At 39.3% G+C, this 23,500-nt stretch overlaps 1 protein-coding gene across 11 annotated transcripts in view; it reads right to left on the reverse strand.

Moving 5' to 3' along the window:
• Positions 1 to 23,500, reverse strand: part of LOC106881926 (serine/threonine-protein kinase Nek7) — a 55,355-nt gene that overhangs the window by 24,679 nt on the left and 7,176 nt on the right. For 4 of the 11 annotated variants that reach the window (XM_089359110.1, XM_014932450.3, XM_014932449.3 and 1 more), the window contains exons 2-5: positions 23,162 to 23,332; positions 22,652 to 22,714; positions 7,702 to 7,812; positions 6,305 to 6,413 (exon numbers count right to left, since the gene is read on the reverse strand). In XM_089359110.1, coding sequence (XP_089215236.1) covers positions 6,305 to 6,413; positions 7,702 to 7,812; positions 22,652 to 22,714; positions 23,162 to 23,323 — 445 coding nt within the window. In that variant the 5' untranslated portion in view covers positions 23,324 to 23,332. The remainder of the gene's footprint in view (positions 1 to 6,304; positions 6,414 to 7,701; positions 7,813 to 22,651; positions 22,715 to 23,161; positions 23,333 to 23,500) is intronic. The other 7 variants (XM_089359114.1, XM_089359113.1, XM_014932452.3 and 4 more) reach the window with 3 other exon arrangements.

Consider the following 23,500-nt stretch of genomic DNA (forward strand, 5'->3'; position numbering starts at 1 on the left):
GTGTCTGTATGCAGTGTGAGAGTATAGGTAGAAAAGGAATGGTGAAGTATAGCATGCATGCATGTGTTTGAAGTGGATTAGAAGAAAGCAAGTCTATTTTTAATACTGGCAGAGGCAGCTGTGTTTAAGTAGATCAGTTGTTGTTCATGATAAAGCAAGGGAAGAGGAGGACCATGATGCTGTATAATTTAACAGACAGCAAGATGCACTTGTGAGTGGTCTGGAGATTTAAAGTGGTAGGCTACAGACCTGAGTAATCCAGTGTTGTTGTCTCAAACACCCAATAAATGTTCCTTAAAATGATTGGCTAACCTCCAACCAGTTTTCCCTATATACAATAAACCACAGAGTTGGTCTTTGATACAACATTTTCAGAAGTGCAGATGAATAATCCATAACATGGAAAAATGACCGAAGTCTATGTAGGGTGGTGATATTGTGCATGAAGTGAGTGATGTAGGTGTTGCAATAGGCACAGGAGCTGGTGAAGGATCCATGTTACACTGCATACAGATACACATACTTCATATTGCCCTTCTTCACCACTCAGACTGTGATGCCTTACTCACCAGATGAACACAACCTTGTTCATACATTCATAACTTGCTGCTTGCTTGCCCTCTCTCTCACACACACACACACACACAGTATGGACAAATATACTGTACTTCATTTCACATCACTACATAAATCTGCTTCACATCCTTCCTCACTCTTCCAGGATTGCCATGTATACTTTCTGTACACTCCCTTCTCACTCATTTTGTAAAAAAAAAAAAAAAAATTTAATAAAGACACCTTCTTTACTCCACTACTTCTCAATTGCCATTCAAATATGTGACATGGTGTGTTTTTTTGTTTTGTTTTTCTTTTCCATCCTTTCATTCTGTCTTGACAAAGGACTACTGCTTGAAATGTTAATTTAGCTTCCTTTCTTTTCTGTACAGCATCTATGACTTTGTATTCTTGTTTGTTGCTGCTTTCTTTTTTTTTTTTTGCCACATTTGCTTGTATCTTACTTGGATATTAATTACAAGACCTATGCAAACCTAATTATTTATTACTGTGTTTATTATCTCAATGAATATGCTTTTTCTTCAGGAACAGAAGCTTCTGAACAACATCTAATCCTATTACAAGGTACAAGTGTGCTCTACACAACAGTAATGCTCACATATCTAGACGGTATGCTTGTGCATAGATATTTGATATACTGCAAAAATATTCTAGAAAAAAAAGTCATTGGACTGATACCCCTATATTTGGCTTTTGTGGACCTGGAGAAAGCCTTTGACAGGGTCCACTAATCCCTTATCTGGTGAGCGATGCGGAAACTGGGGATTGACGAATGGTTAATAAGGGCTGTACAGGCCCTATACAGAGAAGCCGTTAGTAGGGTTGGGATTGGAAATGAGTATAGTGAAGAATTTCGGGTAGAAGTAGGGGGTCCACCAAGGATCAGCCCTCAGTCCCCTTTTATTCATCATAGTCCTCCAGACAATAACAAAGGAATTCAAGATGGGTTGCCCCTGGGAGCTTCTCTATGCTGATGACCTGGCCCTCATAGCAGAATCACTACAAGAACTAGAGAAGAAACTTCAAGTGTGGAAGCAAGGTTTAGAATCGAAGAGCCTTAGAGTCAATGTTGCAAAGACCAAAGTTCTAGTAAGTAGGAAGGCGAATACATCACACATCCCTTCAGGTAGGTGGCCCTGCTCGATCTGTAGAAAAGGTGTAGGTAGAAACTCCATAAGATGTACCCAGTGTAAGCTATGGACACAGAAGAGGTGCAGCAACATCAAAGGCAGATGAACCAGGAAGATAGCTTTTGTATGCAGCAGATGCACAGGGGTAATAAACACCACAGATGTTTAGAAAACAGACTCCATCACACGCCAGGGGAAGAAACTAAGAGTAGTTGATAGCTTCCACTACCTAGGTGACCAAGTCTGTAGTGGTGGTGGATGCTCAGAGAATAAGAATAGCCTGGGCAAAGTTCAGAAAGCTTCTACCCCCACTGGTGACAAAGGGCCTCTAGCTCAGAGTGAAAGGTAGATTGTGCGATGAATGTGTGCAAACTGCCATGCTTCACAGCAGTGAAATATGGGCTGTGACTGCTGAAGACATGCATAGGCTCAAAAGAAATGAAGCTAGCATGATCCGCTGGATGTGTATTGACAGTGTGCACACACAACAGAGTTTAAGAACCCTGAGAGAAATGTTAGACATAAGAAGCATCGGATGTGGCGTGCAAGAGAGACGTTTGATTTGGTATGGTCATGTACTGCGGATAGATGAGGAGAGCTGTGTGAAGAAGTGCCACTCTCAAACAGTGGAAGGAATCCGGGGTAGAGGGAGACCCAGGAAGACATGGGACGAGGTGGTGAAGCATGACCATCGAACGTCAGGCCTCACAGAGGCAATGTCAAAAGACCAAGATCTCTGGGGGTATGCTGTGACTGAGAAGACCTGGCAAATAAAGTGAGTTCACAGCTGTAACCTACACCAGTGTTGCATAACCAGCCCACTCAAAAGTACCTTGGATAGTAGGGCGACATGCTGTGCTTGAGGAGATCTATTGAGTCAAGGACATCAACATCAAAATGAAAATCAAATGGAAATTGTAGTTGTGATCCCCATGTGAGTGGCACGTAAAAAGCACCATCCGAACATGGCCGATGCCAGCAACGCCTTGACTGGCTTCTGGGCCTGTGGCATGTAAAAAGCACCATCCGATCGTGGTCGATGCCAGCTCCTCTGGCCCGTGCTGGTGGCATGTAAAAAGCGCCCACTACACTCTTGGAGTGGTTGGCGTTAGGAAGGGCATCCTGCTGTAGAAACACTGCCAGATCAGATTGGGGCCTGGTGCAGCCTCCTGGCTTCCCAGACCCCAGTCAAACTGTCCAACCCATGCCAGCATGGAAAACGGACGTTAAACGATGATGATGATAATGACACTTACTAACATTCCCCACACTTTAGCATACTGACAGACTGCAGTCAACTTCTGATTTACTATGATTGCTGCACTTTCAAAATGACAATCTGTATACCACGATCATCAGTTACCAAATGCATCTACTCCTTTTTTTAAAGCTCATGCAGGAGCCTCTATCTACATAGTCACTTGACCTCCTAGAAATTGAGGTCAAATCAGCTTAAGTATAAAGAAAAGATACATTATCTAATGTAGTTCTAAGAGTCTGGAATGCCTTTTATTATGTCTACTGAAGCAGAGTTGGCCTTGGACTAAACAACACTCATTTTATTGCCATCCTTAAAGTGACTTGCCTCTAAATCCTGTATGAATACTTTCCAATAACTACTAACTTTTGGAACTGCCTCTCTACTCACATTTTCTCCCTACAGACATCAACTTGCAGAAATCTATGTCTGAGAGGTCCTGCATAAAATATGGGCCCTGACTCTTCTATTTGGATTAAAAGTGTAAAATAATATTAATAAAATATTGATAATTTTTTTGTACATAATCTTTATTTTCAACCTCAGAAATTTAATTGATTAATGTTAGTTCCATATCATGACTATATTTTTTGACAAACAGGCTCAACATATCAAGTATGGTACAGTAAGGCATCACTTGCCAATGAGTATGGCTTGGTAACCTGTCCCATGCTTTGCTAATTATTTTAGGTGCTTTTGTAGTCATGTGTATACACAGGAACCCTCTCGCCCCCTGCCCCTGCAGAATATCCTGCACCAGTACCATGGCTGGTACTCATTTCAGCTAAGTTGACGTGAGCAATGTGAAATGAAATACCTTGCTCAAGAACACATGTTACCTTATTCAAGAACTGAATCTACAATCTTATTACCATGAACTGAACACCCCTAATCACTAGGCTGCAGTTTCAACCTAGTTGGATTTCATAGATATTGACTTAACTATAAATAATGTGAATGGTGGGGGGAAGGGGGAATGAGAGAGAGAGATTATATGTGTGGCTCTTACTTTACTAATGCTGCAATGTGAGATACATAAGATATTAGTCTAAAACTATTTTTGAGCAAAGCTAAATATAGATTCCTATAGGAAATGAAATAATACAGATTCCTATATCTTCTTAATATATAAAACATTTGTGTATGTTCTTCATGGATTTGAAAACTGAGTTGCTGATTTTGATGTACAAGGTATCAAAAGATTTAGTAATCTTTCGGCTACCAAATAAAGTATGTTTTTTGTACAACTCTTTTTTACTACAAAAATAACCTCAAAACCGAGATTGGGTCGCACAATTTTGAGGTCTTTAGCTGCCTGAACAATTTTTATGCCTTAGATAGAGCATAATGAGAAAATGTTTAAAATACATGGAGTTTTACCAGGAAATGAAACTTTGAAGACATACCGTCAACTTTATAAGTATTTAGTAGATAATCTTTTAATGTGAAGTATGTTTGTCTGTGTTTTGTTTAGCCCAGAGTTGCCTCTGATGTAGCAGACCCAGCACATTATTTTTTGTCTTTCTTCCTGAAATACTGTAAATCTGTGTCCTTTTGATGAAAGGGTATGTTTTAACAGAAAGCGTGACGGGCCACAATCATGGCTGTTAGGCACAGGTCATGATCGTGTCCCAGATAGATGCATTTAATTTATGGGCGTTTGTTGGGGTCTAATGTCACTCAAACGCTCTGATACCCCCCAGAATGCAAGAGGACTAATAGTTCAACTAATGACTTTCCAGATGATGTAAAACTGTAGAATTGTTCATCAGAAAATGACTGAAAAACATGTCTATAAAGAATAGTTGTTTGCTTCATACTCCTCATGTGCCAATTCTGTCCATAAATAAGGAACAAATAATACAATGTGGCTGTAGGTCATAACACCCGGGTGCATTGCTAGTAATAACATAAATTTCCTATATGAAATGAAATCATTTGTAATCTCTGTGTTGTGTTATTTATTTTAGCAACATCATTCTATGACACTAACAAAGAATAAAAGACAAAGCTGACGTTAGCTTCACTGGTTTCCAGAACAATGAAGCACCATACTATCATGTCATTAAGAATGAAATGTCCAATTTTCTTATGCACCAAGTTTGACAGTCATTAACTCTAATGTATTATCCTGAGAATTCTTTGTTTTACAACATTGAAGAGTTATATCATCACTTTCTGAAATGCAATTCATGGTGTCTTGTAAATCAATTTTTGTGAACCCATGGAATCCAATGCATCCCAGACAGCTTGAAACATCAATGAGGTGTTTGGTGAAGATGTGGTGACTGAGCACACTGTATGTTTGAGAAGTTCCAGTCGGGTGACTTTACTCTTGAAAATAAGCCCTGTGGTAGACTTGAGACTAAGGTGGGTATTGATGAGTTGGAAACAGTGGAAGCAGATACATCTCAAATTGCACCTGAGTTAGCAGTAAGGTTTGATGTCTCAATTCCAACTGTATTTGGAACCATCTGAAACAAATCAGCAAGGTAAAGAAGCTGGACAATTGGGTATCAAATGAACTGAACGAGCATCAAATGACACGTCTTGAAACTTACTGTTCTTTGCTGTCATGGTATAAAAGCGAACCATTTTTGCATCGTATTGTTATGTATAATGAAAAATGGATTGTTTTCAATATTAGCAAGCATTCTGCACAGTAGTTGGATAGAGACAAAGTGCCAAAACACAATCCAAAAAAGAATATTCACCAAAAAAAGCTAATGGTGTTTGTTTGATAGTGTAACGCTGGTGTCATCCACTACAGCTTCTTGAGACCTGGTATCAACCAATTGGATGAAATGATAAGTGAACTTGCAAATTAAACAACTGAGATCGGTCAATAGAGACAGGCCAGTTCTCTTGCAAGACAATGCTCAACCACATGTTGCACAAAGAACGCTACTCAAGTTATAGGAACTGAACTTGGAAGTACTCTGTCATTCAACGTATTCACAGACCCTGCCCCAACTGGCTATCATTTTTCCAGGCATTAGACAACTTTTTGCAAGGAAAAAACTTCAAATCTGAAGGAGATGCAAAAACAACCTTTCGTAATTTCATCATCTCTTGTTCTCCAGAATTCTTCACTGCCAGCATAAATAAGCTATTGATAAAATGCTAAGATTGTGTTGCTAATTTAGGTGCATACTTTGATTAATTGCATTGCTTTTTGTTGAGATAAAGTAAAATAAACTTTCAGTTCAAAATCAGCCATTTCATTCTTAATGACCTGATAGATACTATAAAACATCAGAGCTCTATAACTAGGCTATCAATGCCACTGTCTTGTTACTAGTTGGAAATAAAAGAGATTGCAGTTAACTAGCTACCTTACCTCTGTGCATAATCCTACGAGAATGCATGTGCTCCAGGGCACTGCAAATCTGAATGAAGTACTTCCAGATGGTTTTCTCAGGAATCAGCCGGCTACGCTGTTTGAAATGCTGGGATAACAGAAAAGGAACAGAGTGAGAGAAAGAGAAAGAGAAAGGTAGAGAGGGAGGGAGAAATAAAAATGAAGGCTGCGTAAAACAATGTAGATGTATATCAAATATAACAAGATATAGAAGTCATTAAGCTAGCTGTTAATGAAATTAATCCAGTCTCAGAATTATCCTCTGTCAGCTTTGCTTTACAGCAATATTGGTTTCAAACACTAGCACAAATTATGGTGAGAAGCAACATTCACTTCAACTGTTTCCAAATACTGAGCAGAGCTTTTTATGCTTTGAGCATGTGTTTAAAATCTAAACCTAATCTGTGGGACTCGAACTTTAAGCACATAATTTTAAATTAAAATGAGTGGCAATATTTAAGGCAGCAAGCTGGCAGAATTGTTTACAGCACTGGAAAAAGTGCTTAGTGGCATTTCTTATAACTTTGCATTCTGAGTTCAAATGCTGCTGTGGTTGACGTCTTTCCTCCTTCAGGATCAATGAAATTAACAGCAATGGAGCACTGGCGTTGTATTAATGGCCATGTGCCAAAATCTGAAACTAAACTGAGTAGCAATATTTTGATATGCACAGCACCAATACAGCAATTTTGCAATAGGGGACACAGTTTATAAGTATTTGACTGCAATGTTCCCTCCAATTTTTACAGGTCAGTGTGCAAAAATCTTATTTCCTGAGACAAAAGTATCATCATCATTTTAATGTTCACTTTTCCATGCTCACATGGGTCTGATGGAATTTGTTAAGGTGGATTTTCTACAGATGGATGCCTTTCCTGTCATCAACTGTAACCTGTTTCCAAATAAGGTAATATTTTCCCATGACCAGACATGTTTACACAAAAGACTGGAAACATAGGACACTGCTTGCATGACAGTAACACTAATTTACAACTATTACGTGATGTCAAGGCAAGGGGACAACAACACATGAGTGTCAAAAGTATGTGCACACACCCAGGATATGTGCACAATTATTTCTTTAGTGCAGTGATTGCAAAATGTGTACATATACATACAGCTTAGAGAACACTGACTGGCACTAGTTTATTGATCCTCAGAATGATCAATAAAGTACGATTTAAATGCAGAATGTGAATAACAAAATATAGCAAGGCATTTTTGAATGGTGCTCCACTGATTCTGCTAACTACTCTCTTTTGTATGGCACCTGGTATCTGCACAAGTCTACAGACCCCTTTTGTATAATACTTCATTGATTCTGCCAGTCTACCATGCACTTTTGTACTCCAAATAATATTACTAATAGAACAAACCTTTATCATGCGGGACAAGTCTCCAGCATCGGCAAGTTCAAGTACAATGTTCAGTTCATTTTCCTCAATAAATGATGCTAAATATTTTATAACATTTGGATGATCGAGTTGCTGCAATGATAACAGTTAACTTGTCAATTTGTACTGGACAAACCAACATGCTGTTCACAGGCCAATAAACAAATTTACTGTTTTAAAACATCAAAACACAATATTACTTCCAATACACCATCAACATCATTTTATATCCTTTTTCTCATGCTAGCATGGATCTCATAGTATCATGCTGCTTTTTGTGATTTTTCATCATCTTATCTTAATATATAAATCTGAAGTTGTGTGTCTGTGTGAAGCCTTTTTGAATGTTTATAGAAATCCACATTTTCCACTTTTTCGTAAAAATTTTTTACATCAATGGAATTTTCTCGATCTGAACTTTCCAGTGCAGTAATTAGATTTTTAAAATTCCATTTACTTTGTGTGATTTAAGGGAGATTTGGCTGTTGTTTCTAGCAACTTTTATATTTCATCCCTTCTACCTGGAACGCCATTCTTACACACGCGCTCAACATAAAAATATAGAGAGTAAGAGTTAAAGAGGGAGAGGGAGAGAGAGAGAGAAAGTGATACATACAATGTCATAGATTAAACTTCCATCTCAGTATTCTTTACCTATTTTTCATAACATAGATACGTAAAAACACACACAACCACACATACATGACCTGTGACAACAACATACACATTGCTCTCAATCTCTATTTATTTCTCCCCCTCTTTCTCTCGCACGTATACACGTGCAAGTAAACACAATCATTCACATCGTGGTATATTTACAAAACATTGATGGCATAACTACAGAGTTGTATCCCCCAACTTTGGAAGGTCATAACTTTCATAAAATTAATGAAATTTTCTATGCATATATTATTTATTATGTAGATTCCAAATATACAAAAATTTTCGGTGAAAGTGTTTTGGAAGGGGGTGGGGTACAATATTCGGAAATTTCACTTAAATTCCTCTTAACTTCCAGGAAAATGAATATTTTTTCGTGAAATTTTCTACAAATGTACCTTGGTATATGTACATTTCAAGCATGTAGGAATTTTGAAGGAAACATCTGCAGGTTATTTTTGAGAAGTGTTCCCCACTTGGTGGTGTTTCGGAGCAAATCGTCCATATTTGTTTCATTTTTCTCTATTATGTGCTTATGTGCATCCTTAGATTTCTAGTGAAGTAATAGGAAGTGAAGAGAAGCAGTCATAAGAAAACGTTTAACTACCCCTATTCCTTTCTCTCCCCCTCTCTACCTCTTCCTCTCTCACTCTCTCAAAAGCATACACGTGCAAGTACACAATCATTCAGTAAAATATAACTCATATTCGTCAATGTTTTGTAAATTTACCACGATTTTCACTAGGGTGTTAGGGTTAGGGTTTTAGGGTCAGGGTTAGGGTTAGTGTTAGGATTAGGGTTGGGTAATCGTGCAGGTGTTAATCTGAAAAATTACAGATATGTGAAAAGTACCGACCCTGCGATCTATAATAACTTTTGTTGTTCTGTTTAATATATATAGATTATGCCTCCAAAGAAGAGAGCTTGCTGGGGAAAGAAAGCAACCGGTTTAAAAAGTCAGCATTAGACTGCAGCAATTCACCACATTCCAGAAGCTACTTTGAACATAATGCAAAATGGTGCATCAACACCTTCTGCACAATCTGATAGAATTCTGGCAAAACTGTTTAGCAACAGATCGCCAGCAACTGCTTCATTACAAATTGCTATCCTAGCTCCTGTGAAAAGGGATTACCCTGCTATGTGTAATCAGGGCAGCGCAAAAAGTTGTTTTGCACAAGCATTTCTATAGCCAATTACACGGATGAAATTTACGTATGCTTAATAATTTTACACAAAACAGCTTTCAGACTTTCCCTATTAATTTCATCGTCTTTTGAATTATGAACATATTTACATCATAAGCGTTTTTTCGTTGTAAGGCTTTCTTTTTTAGTTGATTTTCAGCTAGCAAGACTTATCGTAGATGGCATAATAAGTCACACCCGGACAAGGTCGGGTTATACTGCTAGTATATAATAAACGTGAAGTTGTGTGTCTGTGTGAAGCCTTTTTAAAAGTTTATAGAAATCCACATTTTCCACTTTTTCGTAAAATTTTTTACATCAATGGAATTTTCTCGATGTGAACTTTCCAGTGCAGTAATCAGATTTTTTTAATTCCATTTACTTTGTGTGATTTAAGGGAGATTTGGCTGTCGTTTCTAGCAACTTTTATATTTCTTCCCTTCTACCTGTAACGGCGTTCTTATACACATGTCACAAGTTCTCTATTCCTTTTTCTCCCTCTTCCTCTCTTGCTCTCTCAAGCGCATACACGTGCAAGTGCACACAATCATTCAATAAAATATAACTCATGTTTGTCAATGTGGCATAACTACAGAGTTGTACCCCCTGATTTTGGAAGGTCATAACTTTCAGAAAAAATGAATATATTTTAATGAAATTTTCTATGCAAATATTATTTATTATGTAGATTCCGAATATATAAAAATTTTCGGTGAAAGTGTTTTGGGAGGGGATGGGGGACAATTTTCGGAAATTCCACTTAAATTCCTCTTAACTTCCAGGAAAATGAATATTTTTTCGTGAAATTTTCTACAAATATACCTTGATGCATGTACATTTTAAGGTATTAGGGTTGGGGTTTTAGGGTCAGGGTTACGGTTAAGGTTAGGATTTAGGGTTACGGTTACAGTTAGGATTAGGGTTAGTGTTACGATTTTAGGGTCAGGGTTAGGGTTTTCGGGTTTAGGGTTAGGGTTTAGGGTTTAGGGTTAGGTAATCGTGCAGGTGTTAATCTGAAAAATAACAGAAATGTGAAAACTACCGACCCTGCCATCTATTATAACTTTTGTTGTTCTGTTTAATATACATAGATTATGCCTCCAAAGAAGAGAGCTTGCTGGGGAAAGAAAGCAACCGGTTTAAAAAGTCAGCATTAGACTGCAGCAATTCACCACATTCCAGAAGCTACTGTGAACGTAATGCAAAATGGTGCATCAACATCTACTGCCCAATCTGATAGAATTCTGGCAGAACTGTGTAGCAACAGATCGCCAGCAATTGCTTCATCAGAAATTGCCGTCCTAGCTCCTGCTATGTATAATCAGGGCAGCGCAAAAAGTTGTTTTGCACAAGCATTTCTATAGCCAATTAGACGGATGAAATTTACATACGCTTAATAATGTTACGCAAAACAGCCTTCAGACTTTCCCTATTAATTTCATCGTCTTTTGAATTATGAACATATTTACATCATAAAGGTTTTTTCGTTGCAACACTTTCTTTTTTAGTTGATTTTCAGCTAGCAAGACTTATCGGAGATGGCGTAATAAGTTACACCCGGACGTTGGGTTACACTGCTAGTCTGGTATAAACAGCAGCAGCAAAGACAAGACAACCAGCCATCTTCATTATTGTGTAGGTTATGCTATTTGGCATGGCTTTAATGGCTGATGCCTTTCCTAACATCAACCCTTTCATAGCATGACTGGGTGCATTTTATTATGCCACCAGCACAAGAGGTTGTCTACAGCAATACTAATATGACATTTTGTCCCTGATGAGTACTTTGTAATGTCATTGTTATTTAGAGTCTTTCTCAGTCTATTCATTAATGGAATTCTATCTTGGGTCAGATAAACTGATTAGAAATAAAAGATAAATAAAAATCAGCCAAAAATTGTAAAGAAAATAAAAATACAAAACAAAGGATTATATAAAATTCATTTAAGAGGCAAAACACCACATACACATACACAAATTAACAAAGATACATGCATATATACATGCACACATACAGATAAACTGAAAGAACCAACAACTATTATATGATACAAACAAAACAATCATAGCTTGCATAAAAAAATATTCATTATCTCTCTCTTTACAAAGTGGTATCAAGAAATGCCCAGACTAGTTCTGCAGCACACAGTTGTGTGCACAGTGAGAGCTAGCAATGAACTCAGTGTGCTGAGTGACATCACAGTGTTTACATCACAAGTTGTGAAATTGTTGTTTTTGTGATCAAATGTATGCTGTAGTTTGCAATTTTGTCATGGATAGGAAGTAGAAACAAAGAGCCAATATGAAATTTTGCATTAACCCTTTCGTTACCATATTTCTAACCAAATTACACCCCTTATGTGTTTCAATTAATTTCTAACATAATCATAAATTTAGGCTGGTTTCATTAAACAACTCTAACTTTTTTATTTATCAACATATTAATGTGATTTTTGGAAGATAAATTAACGAAAGGTTCTCAACCAATTCTATACCAAAATTTTTGTCACAAAGTGACTTTAATTACAGGTAAATTCAACAAAATATAAAATTATTTAAATTTTTGTTCAAACATCGCTATAGAAAATGGGTTATTAGCTAATATTCAATTGGGTATACAACAAAATATTATTATAGAAGAGTTGTGCACATTACTGGATTTATTACTGTCTCTTTTGCCAGTATAAAATTAAAATCCAGAGCAGTACCCAGTATTTGATTCACAAATCTTTTCCAAACTTTGATCCCCCATTTTGTGCGCTTTCCTGGCATATACTGTTGAAAACGCACTCGACCTTTATAGCCCACCATATCCTTATCTATAAACTGTTTTATATGTGCTTTGAACACAGTCAATGAGGGGTCTTATTTTAAATAAGGGATCAAAGTCTGGTTTTCCACGTACTGGTGTACTGCTCGTGTCTATTACATGTAGATATTGAGTCAATTTTAAAAACTGTATCCTCGTCATTATACTTGAGACGTATTCGTCGCCAAAGGGTTCATCACTACTCCAGTAATTTGTTATTCTAGGTAACTTTCTAATGCCCATAATAATATTTATGGCAAAATATGCTTTAATTTCATTCAAGTTTATGGGAAACCTCAAACTATCCTTTTTTACGCTTTGTTTACATTTAGCGTAACGGTTTGTTTCCGCCGTAATCAATTCAAATAGGCACATCGGAAAAAGCAAAAAGAAATAGTCTAAAGCTTTACTCTCCTGGGTAAGACTGTGACTTGGTCCAGTTTCTTCAGAAAAATCACTGAAAGGAGTTTTTAAATTTTCACTCCATTCAGGTACTAATTCATTCTCTTTATCGCTATCATCGGAGCTCTCGGATTCACTGCTTTCATTTTCGGAAAATGAAACCTCAGATTCATTATCAAATACCACGTGCTTTTTTTTTTTCGGTTACAGAGTTAGATTTATCAAGGTCTTCAACGGAAAATCCTTCGAATTCTGACTCGCTGCTTGACAGAATAAAATTCGTATCCATTTTTTTGTCAGGATTACAAATTTTGAAAACACAACAGGAACAAATTTGGAAAAAAATCTCCCAAAATTCACAAAATTAAAAAAACATGTTGATCGTCGTACAAAACTATAGCTGAACTGTTTACACAAATAATCACGTGTTTTCACGAATGTACTAACGAGATTTGCTCAGATATTCTCATTTAAATATGAATAGGTGATTACGGGCGGTTTTGGGCGGCTTGGTCACATGAACCAAAATATTTTTCGGGCGGCTTTGGGCGGTTTGGTAACGAAAGGGTTAAACTTGGGAAATTTGCTACAGAGATATCGAGTATTCTTTGGCAAGCTTATGGTGATGAGGCAATGGGTCATACACAATGTTTTGAGTGGCATGGGTGCTTTAAAAGCAAATGAATGTCCCCGGGAGATGAGCGATCTAGAAGACCTATCATGATCGTCACTCCTGAAAATGCGAAGAAAATCTATCAGTTTCTGCATGAGTATCATCAGAGGACAATCAACAACATTGCTGATGTTGTTGGTCTGCCATATGGGTCCATGCAGGCAATCCTAACATCTGAATTGAACATATGGTGTGTCTCTGCCAAGTTTGTCCCCCACCTGCTAACCACTGAGCAGAAAGAACATCATGTCGAAGTCTGTCAAGATCTCTATCAGCATGCCACTGATGACCCATCTTTCATGTTGAGGATCATCACTGGTGACAAGAGTTGAGTCTATGGGTATAACCCTGAGATGAAGCAGCAGTTGTCAATATAGAAGAAGCCTTCATCTCCATGACTGAAGAGGGCACAACAGAGCCGCAGCTCATCACTTTTATTACATCCACAGAGTTGTGCATCAAGAATTCGTCCCCCAAGTAGAACCATCAATCGAGGGTTCTACTATGTTTTGAAGCATTTGAAGGAGGACATTCAACAAAAGCGATTGGATCTGTGGAGCATGAAGAATTGGATTCTTCACAATGACAATACACCCTGTCACCGAGCTCTCTTCACTCAAGAATTTCTCACCAAAAACAACATGTTATTGCTTCTGCACCTGCCCTAATCACCAGATTTAGCACCTGCAGACTTCCATCTCTTCCCCAACATAAAAATGCAGCTCAAAGGTCACCATTTTAACACCGTTGTCAAGATCCAAAGCAAATTGCAGAAGGTCCTTGACCTGCTTACAGAAAATGACTTCCAGGCCAGATTCCAAAAGTAGCAGGAACACTGGAACCAGTATTATTGCTTTGTAAGGTGACTATTTTGAAGGAGATGATGCTAAAACTTAGGTAAAAATGTTATTTTTTATTAAAAATAACTAGTCTGAGAACTTTTTGATACCACCTCATATATATATATATATATATATGTATATATATATATATATATATATCTTAATATATAAAGCTGAAGTTGTGTGTCTGTGTGAAGCCTTTTTAAAAGTTTATAGAAATCCACATTTTCCACTTTTTCGTAAAAATATTTACATCAATGGAATTTTCTCGATCTGAACTTTCCAGTGCAGTAATTAGATTTTTTAAATTCCGTTTAGTTTGTGTGATTTAAGGGAGATTTGGCTGTTGTTTCTAGCAACTTTTATATTTCTTCCCTTCTACCTGGAACGGAGTTCTTACACACGCGCTCAACAGAGAAAGAAAGTGATACATACAACATCATAGATTAAACTTTCTTCTCAGTATTCTTTACTTATTTTTCATAACATTGATACGTAAAAACACACACAACCACACATACGTAATCTGTGACAAAAACATACACATTGCTCCCGTTCTCTATCTCCCCCTCTTCCTCTCTCGCTCTCTGAAACGCATACACGTGCAAGTAAACACAATCATTCACGTTCGTCAATGTGGCATAACTACAGAGTTGTACCCACCGACTTTGGAAGGTCATAACTTTCATAAAAATGAATATTTTTTTTAATGAAATTTTCTATGCATACATTATTTATTATGTAGATTCTGAATATACAAAAATTTTCAGTGATAGTGTTTGGGGAGGGGGTGGAGGACAATTTTCGGAAATTTCACTTAAATTCCTCTTAACTTCCAGGAAAATGAATATTTTTTCGTGAAATTTTCTACAAATATACCTTGATGTATGTACATTTCGAGCATGTAGGAATTTTGAAGGAAACAACTGCAGGTTATTTTTGAGAAGTGTTCCCCACTCGGTGCTGTTTCGGAGCAAGTCTTCCAGATTTGTTTCATTTTTCTCTATTATGTGCGTATGTGCATCCATAGATTTCTAATGAAGTAATAGGCAGTGAAGAGAAGCAGTCATAAGAAAACTTTTAACTACCCCTATTCCTTTCTCTCCCCCTCTTCCTCTCTCGCTCTCTCAAAAGCATACACGTGCAAGTACACAATCATTCAGTAAAATATAACTCATGTTCGTCAATGTTTTGTAAATTTACCACGATTTTCACTAGGGTGTTAGGGTTACGGTTTTAGGGTCAGGGTTAGAGTTAGGATTAATGTTACGGTTACGGTTTTTAGGGTCAGGGTCAGTGTTAGGATTAGGGTTGGGTAATCGTGTGGGTGTTAATCTGAAATATTACAGATATGTGAAAAGTACCGACCCTGCGATCTATTATAACTTTTGTTGTTCTGTTTAATATATACATAGATTATGCCTCCAAAGAAGAGAGTTTGCTGGGGAAAGAAAGCAACTGGTTTAAAATGACAGCAACAAACTGCAGAAATTCACCACATTCCAGAAGCTACTTTGAACATAATGCAAAATGATGCATCAACATCTGCCCAATCTGATAGAATTCTGGCAAAACTGTGTAGCAACAGATCGCCAGCAATTGCTTCATCACAAATTGCCGTCCTAGCTCCTGCGAAAAGGGATTACCGTGCTATGTATAATCAGGGCAGCACAAAAAGTTGTTTTGCACAAGCATTTCTATAGCCAATTACAAGGATGAAATCAACGCACGCTTAATAATGTTATGCAAAACAGCCTTCAGACTTTCCCTATTAATTTCATCGTGTTTTGAATTATGAACATATTTACATCATAAGGGTTTTTTCGTTGTAAGGCTTTCTTTTTTAATTGATTTTCACCTAGCAAGACTTATCATAGATGGCGTAATAAATCACACCCGGACAAGGTCGGGTTATACTGCTAGTATCATCATCATCATCATCATCGTTTAACGTCCGCTTTCCATGCTAGCATGGGTTGGACGATTTGACTGAGGACTGGTGAAACCGGATGGCAACACCAGGCTCCAGTCTGATTTGGCAGAGTTTCTACAGCTGGATGCCCTTCCTAACGCCAACCACTCAGAGAGTGTAGTGGGTGCTTTTACGTGTCACCCGCACGAAAACGGCCACGCTCGAAATGGTGTCTTTTATGTGCCACCCGCACAAGCCAGTCCAGGGGCACTGGCAACGATCTCGCTCGAAAATCCTACAGGAGCCAGTCAGGCGGTACTGGCAACGGCCACGCTCAAAATGGTGCATCTCATGTGCCACCCGCACAAGAACCAGTCCAGGGGCACTGGCAACGATCTTACTTGGCTTGCCGGGTCTTCTCACGCACAGCCCATTTCCAAAGGTCTCGGTCCGTAGTCATCGCCTCGGTGAGGCCCAATGTACGAAGGTCTTGCCTCACCACCTCAGCCCAGGTCTTCCTGGGCCTACCTCTTCCACGGGTTCCCTCAACTGTTAGGGTGTGGCACTTTTTCACGCAGCTATCCTCCTCCATTCTCACCACATGTCCATACCAGCGCAATCGTCTCTCTTGCACGCCACAACTGATGCTTCTAATGTTCAGCTTTTCTCTCAAGATACTTACACTCTGACGGGTATTCACATTGACATTACACATCCAACGGAGCATACTGGCTTCATTCCTTGCGAGCTTACGTATGTCCTCAGCAGTTACAGTCCATGTTTCACTGCCATGTAGCATGGTTGTTCGTACGCATGCGTCATACAGTCTGCCTTTTACTCTGAGTGAGAGTCCCTTTGTCGCCAGCAGGGGTAAGAGCTCTCTAAACTTTGCCCAGGCTATTCTTATTCTAGCAGCTACACTTTCAGCGCACCCACCCCCACTACTAACTTGGTCGCCCAGATAGCGGAAGCTATCGACTACCTCTAGTTTTTCACCCTGGAATGAGATAGAAGTTGTTTCCTGTTTGTTTGCAGTCTTTATTGCACCTGAACATCTGCCACAAACAAAAACTAACTTGCTAGTTAACCTGCCTTTGATGTTGCTGCACCTCTTATGTGTCCATAGCTTGCACCGGGTACATCTTATAGAGTTACTACCTACTCCTTTTCTACATACTGAGCAGGGCCATCTACCTGAAGGGGTTTGTGTTTTATCTACCTTCCTACTTATTAGGATTTTGGTTTTAGCTAGGTTGACTCTAAGGCCCTTCAATTCTAGACCTTGCTTCCACACCTGAAACTTCTCCTCTAGTTCTGATAGTGACTCCGCAATTAGGGCAAGGTCATCAGCATAGAGGAGCTCCCAGGGGCAACCTGTCTTGAACTCCTCTGTGATTGCCTGGAGGACTATGGTAAATAATAGGGGGCTGAGGACGGAACCTTGGTGGACCCCTACCTCTACCCGGAATTCATTGCTGTACTCATTTCCAACCCTCACCTTACTGGCCGCATCTCTGTACATGGCTCGCACAGCTCTCACTAGCCATTCTTCTATCCCAAGTTTCCTCATTGACCACCAGATAAGGGATCGGGGGACCCTGTCAAAGGCTTTCTCCATGTCAACGAAAGCCAGGTACAGAGGTTTATCCTTGGCTAGGTATTTCTCTTGCAACTGTCTCACTAGAAATAAGGCATCAGTAGTGCTTTTACCTGGCACGAACCCAAACTGCATCTCATCTAAATTGATTCGCTCCCTAATTAGTTGGGCTATGACCCTCTCTGTAACTTTCATAACCTGATCTAACAGCTTGATGCCTCTGTAATTATTTGTATCTAAAGCGTCCCCTTTACCTTTGTAGCAGTTGACTATGATGCTGCTACACCAGTCATAGGGTATGACTCCTTCGTGTATCACCTGGTTCGTAATACGGGTGACTAGGCTATAGCCAACACTGCCAGATATTTTGAGCATCTCTGCAGTGATTCCTGATGGGCCGGGGGCTTTCCCGGTCTTCATACTCTTAATTGCTTTATCTACCCTGGTACTATCAACTCGGATAGCTGGTCCCTCTATTGGGTCGACATAAGGCAGGCTCTCTTTCTCCCATTCATTCTCTTTATTAAGCAATCTATCGTAGTGGCATCTCCAGACCTCTTTCTTTGCATCCTCATTTAATGCAAGCGTACCATCATCCATGCGAACACATTTCTCTCCTACAACATCACTATTCTCTCTCCTACACTGTCTTGCAACCCGAAATACCTCGAGTCTTTGGTCCTCACGGCGCAGAACATTGGCAAATCTTTCCTTATCTGCTTCCCCTCTGGCTAAATAAACCTGTCGCCTAGCCTCCCTTCTGGCACATTGGTACAATTTCCTGCTACCACCGTTCTTCCAGTCCTTCCAAGCTTGTTTCTTTTGTCTAATAGCCCTGTCTACCTCCTTGTTCCACCACCACGTTACTCTGGGTTGGGAGGGGACCTTACACCACCCACAAATCTGGTCGGTGGCTTTCAACAGGTTGTCCCGCAGAAATCTCCAATTGTCTTCCACGTTGTATGATGCTATATCCCCTTCTATTTCGTTAAATGCTTCAAGTAACTTGTCTCTAAGTCTCTGTCCGTTTGCAGGGTCTTTAAGCTTCCACACCCTTCTTCTCCAAGCCTGTCTAATTCTGGGCACCCATTTTGCCTTGATCCCAAAGTCGCTAACTACTAATCTATGTTGTGGGGTACATTCTTCGCCAGGGTAGGTTTTGGCATTTATAAGCCGCCCTCTTTCCCTATTTCTGGCGAGGATGTAGTCGATTTGGCTAGAGTGTCTGCCGGAGCGGTAGGTGACTAGGTGACTGGCAGGTTTCCTGAAGTTGGTATTGCAGACCATAAGATTGGTTGCATCACAGAACTCCAGCAGTCTGGTTCCCTCCTCGTTGCGGGAACCGAAGCCATAGCCTCCATGTATGCCATGGAAGCCCCCAGCACGACGTCCGACATGACCGTTGAAGTCTCCAGCCACAAAGAGAAGGTCCCTGTCACTCGTCGACGAGGTAGTTTGCAAGAGGGTGTCATAGAATTGGTCTTTCAGACCATCTGGTAGCCCAGGTTGAGGTGCATAGGCTGAGATGACAGTAGCTAATCTATGATGAAGCACTAGTCTGATCTTAAGTACTCTGTCACTTACTCTAACGACCTCGATTACCTTATCCACCCATTTCTCCGCTAGAAGTATTCCTACGCCCCCGACCCCGTCAGTGTTCCCTGCCCAGAAAATCTTGTACCTGTGTTCTTTGCCTGTGAGGAACCTTGCAGAACCTCCTCTCCATCTTACTTCCTGGATGCAGCACATATCTACGCATCTCCGTTCAAGCATCTCAACAATTTCACCAGATCTACCTTTCAGCGTGCCGACGTTGAGAGTGCCAATCCTAACAGTATGGGTGTTGGGGGTGTGGGCCTGTAGCCTGGGAAGAGGAAAAGCAGTGTCGTGTACCTGAAAAGAAAACTTGCAATTGGAAGAATTCATAAGCAAAACATTACCTACAACCTGCAAACATTTCTCAACCTTAATGCGCTACCCAAAGGTAGGGGAGAGGATGGCCAAGGCCACTAGATGGGTTCCGGGAGACAGCCGAGGTTGACAGGATGACAAAGGGATGAACTTCCGGTGGAGGGGTGGGATGACAGAGGAATGAACTACCGGTGGAGGGGTGGGATGACAGAGGAATGAACTTCCGGTGGAGGGGGCGGGATGACAGAGAAATGAACTTCCGGTGGAGGGGTGGGATGACAGAGGAATGAACTTCCGGTGGAGGGGGTGGGATGACAGAGGAATGAACTTCCGGTGGAGGGGTGGGATGACAGAGGAATGAACTTCCGGTGGAGGGGGTGGGATGACAGAGGAATGAACTTCCGGTGGAGGGGGTGGGATGGCAGAGGAATGAACTTCCGGTGGAGGGGGTGGGATGTCAGAGGAATGAACTTCCGGTGGAGGGGGTGGGATGACAGAGGAATGAACTTCCGGTGGAGGGGGTGGGATGGCAGAGGAATGAACTTCCGGTGGGAGGGGGTGGGATGACAGAGGAATGAACTTCCGGTGGAGGGGGTGGGATGACAGAGGAATGAACTTCCGGTGGAGGGGGTGGGATGACAGAGGGATGACAGAGGAATGAACTTCCGGTGGAGGGGGTGGGAGGGCGGGTTACCGCCAGCGAGTAGAGAGGGCTCTTAATTGTAGATTTTAAATATTTGAGAGACAACAATGCATAAATCGTAATTTTTTAAAAGAGCAATGAATTCTGGGTGATTAGAATATAACGTAGCATGAATTTAGGAAGCTTAGAAAATGAATAAGCATGAATTTAAGACAACAACTGAATTCAATTGAATTTCATGGAGAGAAACAAGATAAATAATAAGGGAAAAAAACTAAAGCGCAAGGTATTGAGATGTTTGAGGCCGTAAATAAATAAAAATCTCTATCTTATCTGCATCTTGGGTATTTCGTCATAGTACGTCAGCGAGATAATTTAGAATGGGTTTCTCATTTATATATAGCCAGAACCTGAAGACCTTAAAGGAAAAACTACGAAGGGGAGAGAGAGAGGATGGAGGGGTAGACAGAGGCATGGCGGGAGAAAAGATCATCATCATCATCATCATATATATATATAAAGAGAGAGAGAGAGAGAGAGAGGGGGGGGACCAGTCAAGCAGCACATCACGCTGTAATTCTTGGGCTGAGAAATCAACACTTAAAAGCCATAATTTTAAGGAGCGATAAGAATTTTTGAATAAAGGAAAATGGGTAGTGGTGGTGGGTAGGTACCGCCAGCGAGTAGAGAGGGCTCTTAATTGTAGATTTTAAATATTTGAGAGACAACAATGCATAAATCGTAATTTTTTAAAAGAGCAATGAATTCTGGGTGATTAGAATATAACGTAGCATGAATTTAGGAAGCTTAGAAAATGAATAAGCATGAATTTAAGACAACAACTGAATTCAATTGAATTTCATGGAGAGAAACAAGATAAATAATAAGGGAAAAAAACTAAAGCGCAAGGTATTGAGATGTTTGAGGCCGTAAATAAATAAAAATCTCTATCTTATCTGCATCTTGGGTATTTCGTCATAGTACGTCAGCGAGATAATTTAGAATGGGTTTCTCATTTATATATAGCCAGAACCTGAAGACCTTAAAGGAAAAACTACGAAGGGGAGAGAGAGAGGATGGAGGGGTAGACAGAGGCATGGCGGGAGAAAAGATCATCATCATCATCATCATATATATATATAAAGAGAGAGAGAGAGAGAGAGAGGGGGGGGACCAGTCAAGCAGCACATCACGCTGTAATTCTTGGGCTGAGAAATCAACACTTAAAAGCCATAATTTTAAGGAGCGATAAGAATTTTTGAATAAAGGAAAATGGGTAGTGGTGGTGGGTAGGTACCGCCAGCGAGTAGAGAGGGCTCTTAATTGTAGATTTTAAATATTTGAGAGACAACAATGCATAAATCGTAATTTTTTAAAAGAGCAATGAATTCTGGGTGATTAGAATATAACGTAGCATGAATTTAGGAAGCTTAGAAAATGAATAAGCATGAATTTAAGACAACAACTGAATTCAATTGAATTTCATGGAGAGAAACAAGATAAATAATAAGGGAAAAAAACTAAAGCGCAAGGTATTGAGATGTTTGAGGCCGTAAATAAATAAAAATCTCTATCTTATCTGCATCTTGGGTATTTCGTCATAGTACGTCAGCGAGATAATTTAGAATGGGTTTCTCATTTATATATAATATATATATATATAAATATGATGGATTCTCCTGTCAAAGACGACGTATGAGTGTTCAGTTTCTGCCAAACGACTTGTACAAATGATTTATTTATAGTGATCAAATGTTTGTGCCACACATTAAACTGACTGTCTCCATCAAATCAATGTTGTCAGAACAGGTGCACAGTGTACCACACGTGAGGTGTTGAAGTAATAACAGAGCAATGTGAGATGAAGTTTTTTGCTCAAGAACACAATGCATCACCCAGTCTAGAAATTAAAACCTACTGTATGAGTTAGAGCTCCTTATAGATTATTATTATCTAGTCAGCTTCCAGTATAGTGGTTAGTCGACCACTGGACTTAGTAGTGTTACAGGCTATGATATACAGAGTATATGTAGGAGAAAATTAAGATAAACACCAGTATAAATATTTCATTCCTACAAGTTGGCATTGGACGTTCCAAGTACAATTGGATGCTTATCAGGGGAACCCTTTATGGTATTCTGTTACAGAGATCTAATATATATATATATATATAGATATACACTGGTGTTTATTTTAATTTTTCACAATATTTGTGTGCTGTGTGTGTGTGTGTGTGTGTGTGTGTGTGTGTGTGTGTGTGTGTGTGTAAAGAATAGAAAAAGGAAACAGGCTTTACCTTTAATAAATCTATTTCTTTTATACAATCCTGACGAGCTTTTGCATCAACCATTTCAAAAATCTAAAATAACAAAGAATTATCATCATAGTTTGCTTTTCAATATTAAACATTATACACCCCAACTTTTTTTTTAATAGTCTACCCTCAAGGACAGGGTTGTGCTAATAACTTTCACAGGTCCGCTGAGACAGAGATGGAAGAGCCTGAGTGTGGTGCCTAGGGACAAATACAATATGGAGGATGAGAGTAGGAAAGGAAGTGCTGGAGAAAAGTTGACATGAGAAAAGCCAGCTCTAAGAAAAAGGTCAGTGCACTATGGTAAAAAAAAAAGAAGAGAAAGAAAGAGAGAGTGAACATGCTTATTGGGTCAGAGGTTTGAACTTACTGGTGAGCAATGTCAAACAAGAGAACTTTTTTGTTATAAACATCAAATAAGAAATAAAGCAAGAAAATATAGAACTTCAAAAATAAATAAAAAATTCAAGACAAACTATTCTGAAGTTTTACCTGAACTTTTTTCAAAGCAACTACACTTCCATTTGGTCTTGATCTGGCCCTGTACACTTCTGAAAACTGACCCTTACCAATTTTCTTCTCAACATCAAAATTGGCAAGCATACTTCGGCCATTCTCTTGAGAAATGGTGACATTCAGAGACAGTGGCTCCATTGAGAAGATCTGTAAATATAAATAAATTAATAATTTACTTACAAAAAGAATGAAAACTGTATGGCCATCACATTTTTGTTGTCTGTCTATCTATCTATATCTGCACCATGTACAGTGAGATGTGAAACAATGATTTTCATATTTATTGCAAAAATATCTCAGCAGATTTGAATGTGT

This window comes from Octopus bimaculoides, chromosome 10 (assembly GCF_046866305.1).
Source record: "Octopus bimaculoides isolate indiv1 chromosome 10, ASM4686630v1, whole genome shotgun sequence".
In the NCBI taxonomy this organism is placed as follows: Eukaryota; Metazoa; Mollusca; class Cephalopoda; order Octopoda; family Octopodidae; genus Octopus; species Octopus bimaculoides.